General features: G+C 52.8%; 1 protein-coding gene across 1 annotated transcript; it reads left to right on the forward strand.

Annotated features, from left to right (window-relative positions):
• Window positions 1–367: 367 nt before the first annotated feature.
• Window positions 368–5,577, forward strand: Nefm (neurofilament medium). The gene is made up of 3 exons (XM_004630668.1): window positions 368–1,614; window positions 2,295–2,419; window positions 3,728–5,577. The coding sequence occupies exons 1-3, from the start codon at window positions 538–540 to the stop codon at window positions 5,088–5,090; spliced, it is 2,565 nt and encodes an 854-aa protein (XP_004630725.1). The 5' UTR covers window positions 368–537; the 3' UTR covers window positions 5,091–5,577.
• The last annotated feature ends 392 nt before the right edge of the window (window positions 5,578–5,969 follow it).

The following is a 5,969-nucleotide window of genomic DNA, read 5'->3' on the forward strand; positions in this document are numbered from 1 at the left end:
GAAGAAGAGCGGCCCCAAAGTCGGGGAAGTGAGGGCGCACAGCAGATGGATAAAGCAAAAAAGTAACGGGGACGGGAAAAGCAGAGAAAGCTGTGAAGCTCTGAAGTGGAGGGCTGAAAGAACAAGGGGACCCTGGGGGTCGGGAAAGACTGCCCAAAGCGAAGGAGGGCGACTCACAAAGAAAGGGCGGTGGGTAGGTATTCGCACCCAGGACTCAAACTACGATCTGAAGATGAAAGACGGAGAGAGGGGAATCGCGGGGCGCCGAGGGGTCCAGGACTAAAAGGCAAGCTGGGGGAGGGGCTGGGACGGGGCAGCCAAGTACGGGGTGCGCTGCGGCGCCGGCCCACGTGGAGTGGGAGCTGAATCACCGCCGAGCCGCCTCCCCCTTTCCCGGCCCGGGCCCGCAGTCCCCGCCTCCTCGGCCGCCGCCTCCGCGGGGCGGGGCCCTGGCCCGGGACCAGCTGCGCGGCTATAAATGGGCTGCGGCGAGGCCGGCGGGTCGCTGTGACAGCCACACACTCCAAGGCCTCCAAGATGAGCTACACGTTGGACCCGCTGGGCAACCCGTCCGCCTACCGGCGGATAACCGAGACCCGCTCCAGCTTCAGCCGGGTCAGCGGCTCCCCGTCCAGCGGCTTCCGCTCGCAGTCGTGGTCCCGCGGCTCGCCCAGCACCGTGTCCTCCTCCTACAAGCGCAGCAGCGCGCTCGCCCCGCGCCTCACCTACAGCTCGGCCATGCTCAGCTCCGCCGAGAGCAGCCTCGACTTCAGCCAGTCCTCGTCCCTGCTCAACGGCGGCTCCGGCGGCGACTACAAGCTGTCCCGCTCCAACGAGAAGGAACAGCTGCAGGGGCTGAACGACCGCTTCGCCGGCTACATCGAGAAAGTGCACTTCTTGGAGCAGCAGAACAAGGAGATAGAGGCAGAAATCCAGGCGCTGCGGCAGAAGCAGGCCTCGCACGCCCAGCTGGGCGACGCGTACGACCAGGAGATCCGCGAGCTGCGCGCCGCCCTCGAGCTGGTGAACCACGAGAAGGCTCAGGTGCAGCTGGACTCCGACCACCTGGAAGAAGACATCCACCGGCTCAAGGAGCGCTTCGAGGAGGAGGCCCGGCTGCGCGACGACACGGAGGCTGCCATCCGTGCTCTGCGCAAAGACATCGAAGAGTCATCGCTGGTCAAGGTGGAGCTGGACAAGAAGGTGCAGTCGCTGCAGGATGAGGTGGCCTTCCTGCGGAGCAACCACGAGGAGGAGGTGGCGGACCTGCTGGCCCAGATCCAGGCGTCGCACATCACGGTGGAACGCAAAGACTACCTGAAGACCGATATCTCGACGGCGCTGAAGGAGATCCGCTCGCAACTCGAGTGTCACTCGGATCAGAACATGCACCAGGCCGAAGAATGGTTCAAATGCCGCTACGCCAAGCTCACCGAAGCGGCCGAGCAGAACAAGGAGGCCATCCGCTCGGCCAAGGAAGAGATCGCCGAGTACCGGCGCCAGCTGCAGTCCAAGAGCATCGAGCTCGAGTCGGTGCGCGGCACCAAGGAGTCCCTGGAGCGGCAGCTCAGCGACATCGAGGAGCGCCACAACCACGACCTCAGCAGCTACCAGGTAAGAACCGCGGCTGCGCGGCCAGCCTGCGCCAGCGCCAGCGCCGCGCGTCCCCGCCGCTCCCGCGCGCGCCTGAGCGTCCTCTGTCGCGCTCCCTGGTGGCCACTCGCCAAGGCGCGCGGGTGCGGCAGACCCAAGTCAGGAGTGGTCGAGGATCCTCCTGGCCCCTCTCCTCCACGCCCCGCCCCCGTCTACTTGCCGCGGCTGCCCACGAGTCCTGACTTTGTGCAAAGGTGTGGCTCTTGCCTCGGCCGCTCTAGTTTTGCGCACTTACGCGCTTAAAGAAGGTAAGATGATAAATGAACAACTTTAGGATAGCTCCGGTAGAGACCCAGGCATCCTCCAACTTCCCGACAGCAACGCACGAGATCTCAGAACTGGTGTGAGCCCCAAGGGGAGGGAGGACCTGGGCCGCCACGGGGCTTCCCCGGGCGCCTTTGTTGCCTTCTAAGTCCACTGGCCTCCCTGCGTGCTGTGCCTCAGAAATGACTTACTGATTTTGTCTCCTAGTCCCTTAGCTGTAACAGGCGAAGAAAAGGGGGCTAGGAGAGAGGTCTGCACGGTTGGCAGCGCCACGGTGGGGGAGGGGAGGAGGGCAGGGTGGGCAGGGGAAAGCGAGGGGCTTGTGGAGGAAGCTGCTGCTCCCAGGACGAGTCTACCAAGTTTTCTCTCTATTCCAGGACACCATCCAGCAGTTGGAAAATGAGCTCCGGGGAACCAAGTGGGAGATGGCGCGTCACTTGCGAGAGTACCAGGACCTCCTCAACGTCAAGATGGCTCTGGATATCGAGATCGCTGCGTACAGGTACTGCAGAGCGCGTCGCGGCCGGAAGGCTCACCGCACTGCGGAGGCGGCTCAGGCAGCGACCCGGCCCCTGAGCAAGAGCAGGCAGGCCACAAGGATCTGAGATCAGCGCCTGCTTTGCTAAACTAACGACGAATCTATTCTCAAGAGTTACAAACGTGTTTTGATCACTTTTATACAGCTTTTTTAAAAAAAGAATATGAGTTGAAATAAAGTTGTAGACACTTGTGGGGGGGGCACCGATTGAGGTCATAGTCTACGTTTTAGCTTTTTAATTTAGTGACAAAAATATTTTTGGATGCTCACGGCCCTCGTGAAGTTGTCATTCTTCCTATTTCCTCTGCTGGTTTCAGCAAGAGCCTCAAGGGCAAACGCCAGAACACCCTATTTCTGTTACAGCTTACCATTGCCATCATGTGGCTAAGACTGTACACACATACATTGCACATATGCAGCCGATGCACGTGTGTTACACTGTACTGTAAGATAAGCTGTAGGTACAGAAGTACGTGCCGTGCTCATCTTACCTCTAGGTAGCTAGATCTAAAGGTACATTATGGGCAGAACCACACACAGCTACATATACAGAGGCAGAGAGGTAGGATCTCTTCAAGGTGGAGAAATTGACCATGTTTCTTAACGTCACTTTGCTGTTGACTGAATTCAAAGTACAAAATCCTGCTTTTAGCAGTTTTCTCTTACCAGTAGGTAATTATAACAAGAATGAATTGCATTCTCCTTTTTCAGGGAAGCTCCATGCTGACTAGGCATTTTATGACTAAAATTGCAGACCAATTTATGACACATAAATTATAATTTGATACAGCCCAAGTTATAAAAGCATGCTTAATATTACTGTAAAATTTTCAGAAACTATCTTTGCTTTTAGAAATAGTACATATCCTGACAGTCCAAATGCTCAAGAAGAGCACTAAAGGATTTTGTGGGGGGGTGTTTTGTTTTGTTTTGTTTTGTTTGCTTTGGAGGTGTTTGGGCCACTAGAGAGCTTTTCGCCGAATTTATACTGCACCAAGTCACCAGAACTGCGGAGTAACACTTGGCAGCTGGGTGTGGTTGGTTGACTACTGGGAGGAATTATTACTGCAGAGGGCCAAGAGAGTGTCTCCGTCACTGAATATGACACAGCACATCCAGGCAATGACAGTAGACACCGCACTGGCTTGGAAGAATTTTTTCCTTGTGTGATTTTATTATCACAAGTAGCTACTACATTTTTCCATAGCATGATGAGGCCCAGAGGCCCAACTGGATTTTAATTATGTCTTATTTTCTTTGCTTCCCTCTTAGGAAACTCCTGGAGGGCGAAGAGACCAGGTTTAGCACATTTTCAGGAAGCATCACTGGGCCTATATACACACACCGACAGCCCTCAATCACAATATCCAGTAAGATTCAGAAAACCAAGGTGGAGGCCCCCAAGCTAAAGGTGCAACACAAATTTGTTGAAGAGATCATAGAAGAAACCAAAGTGGAGGATGAAAAGTCAGAAATGGAAGATGCCCTGACAGCCATTGCAGAGGAGTTGGCAGTTTCCACAAAAGAAGAAGAGAAGGAAGAAGAGGCAGAAGAAAAGGAAGAGGAACAAGAAGCTGAAGAAGTGGTGGCTACCAAAAAGTCCCCGGTGAAAGCTACCGCACCTGAAATTAAAGGAGAGGAAGAAGAGGAAAAGGAAGAAGAGGAGGAGGAGGAAGACGAGGGTGCTAAGTCTGACCAAGCTGAAGAGGGAGGATCTGAGAAGGAAGGCTCAAGTGAAAAGGATGAGGGTGAGCAGGAAGAGGAAGGAGAAACAGAAGCAGAAGGGGAGGGAGAGGAAGTGGAAGCTAAAGAGGAGAAAAAAGCCGAGGAGAAGAGTGAAGAGGTGGCTTCCAAAGAGGAGCTGGTGGCAGAGGCCAAGGCAGCAAAGCCAGAGAAAGCAAAGTCCCCTGCACCAAAGTCGCCCGTGGAAGAGGTGAAGCCGAAAGCAGAAGCTGCAGCAGGGAAAGGAGAGCAGAAAGAGAAAGTGGAGGAAGAAAAGAAAGAAGTCGCCAAGGAAGCTCCCAAAGAAGGGAAGGTGGAAAAGAAGGAGGAGAAGCCAAAAGATGTGCCAGAGAAGAAGAAAGCTGAATCCCCAGTGAAGGAGAAAGCTGTGGAGGATGTCACCCCCAAGCCAGTAAAGGTGAGCGTGGAGAAGGAGGCCAAAGAAGAGGAGAAGCCTCAGCAGCTGGAGAAGGAAAAGGAAAAGGAGAAGCCAGGAGAGGAGGGAGGGAGGGAGGAGGAAGGGAGTGGCCAGGACTCCAAGGAATCCAGGAAGGAAGACATAGCTGTGAATGGGGAGGTAGAAGGAAAAGAGGAGGAGGAGCAGGGAACTAAGGAAATGGGCAGTGGGAGAGAAGAGGAGAAAGGCGTGGTCACTAATGGGTTAGACCTGAGCCCAGCAGATGAGAGGAAGGGGGGTGACCAAAGCGATGGGAAGGTGGTGGTGACCAAAACAGTAGAAAAGATCACCAGTGAGGGAGGAGATGGTGCTACCAAATACATCACAAAATCTGTAACCGTCACTCAAAAGGTCGAAGAGCATGAAGAGACCTTTGAGGAGAAGCTAGTGTCGACTAAAAAAGTAGAAAAACTCACTTCACACGCTATAGTAAAGGAAGTCACCCAGAGTGACTAAGAATGGAGTCCATTGCAAAAAGGTTAAGCCATATGACAATTTCAAAATGCATGTGATTGACAGCTTCAACACAGAATGGGTTCTCCCATGGGGGCTCCGGACATTGTATTTTACTTTGCGCAATACAAGGGAACTGCATGCGAGCTCAGGGTGCCCCCGCCTCAGTCTTTGGGGGATTCAAGTGCATGATACTGTATCTGGGGAATTTGCCGATTTCCTAAGCTGTTGGAAGGGGGGCACTAAGGGGGGGATATCTTGGGATGTATTATGCAAAGTACCAACTGAGCCAAAAATAATAAATGAAACACAGAACTCTTAGCCTTAAGAAAGCTATATATGAATAATTATGATTACCTCACTGGTGCATTTAAAAGGGACTTTTGCTCATGGGAGAACCTCGCTGACATGCACAGTTTGCAAACTTATGTCGATAGTTGTTAAACGTCACCACAGTATTTGCTCAATAAAGGTCATATATTGGAAACATGGTTAATTGTTCGTGCTGCATCCCCGTGAAATCTCTGCTACCTAGAGTTCCCTCTCCATAGAATAGATTCTTTTCAGGAATTATAACAATCCTGCCTCTCTCATCCCTTTGCCCAAGAGTGTTCACTTTTGAAAATCTACTGGCCGAAGACATTTTCAGGGGTCAAAAGTCTCTACTTAGCCCAACCTTCACCCGACAGTTAAAAAGTTTGTTTCTGAAATAAACATAAAAAGCATCTGTTAAACAAGGAGTTGTGGGTAGACAGATGTGTTCCATCTCTAAATGTTTCCTTCTCAAACCAGAGAGGAGAGAACTTCAAAATGAGAGTGGAGTAAGGGAGTCACAGTTCACAATTTGGACTTGAGTTCTAGACCAAGGAAGTTGTGGAATTT

This window comes from Octodon degus, unplaced genomic scaffold (genome assembly GCF_000260255.1).
Source record: "Octodon degus isolate 3935 unplaced genomic scaffold, OctDeg1.0 scaffold00036, whole genome shotgun sequence".
Lineage (NCBI taxonomy): Eukaryota > Metazoa > Chordata > Mammalia > Rodentia > Octodontidae > Octodon > Octodon degus.

What these genes read in the sequence shown, in the direction of transcription:
- Nefm (XM_004630668.1), top strand. Translation starts at nt 538, where the DNA reads ATGAGCTACACGTTGGACCCGCTGGGCAACCCGTCCGCCTACCGGCGG. An exon ending in ACGACCTCAGCAGCTACCAG is followed by an intron (nt 1,615 to 2,294) that starts GTAAGAACCGCG and finishes TCTCTATTCCAG; the next exon opens with GACACCATCCAGCAGTTGGA. An exon ending in ATCGAGATCGCTGCGTACAG is followed by an intron (nt 2,420 to 3,727) that starts GTACTGCAGAGC and finishes CTTCCCTCTTAG; the next exon opens with GAAACTCCTGGAGGGCGAAG.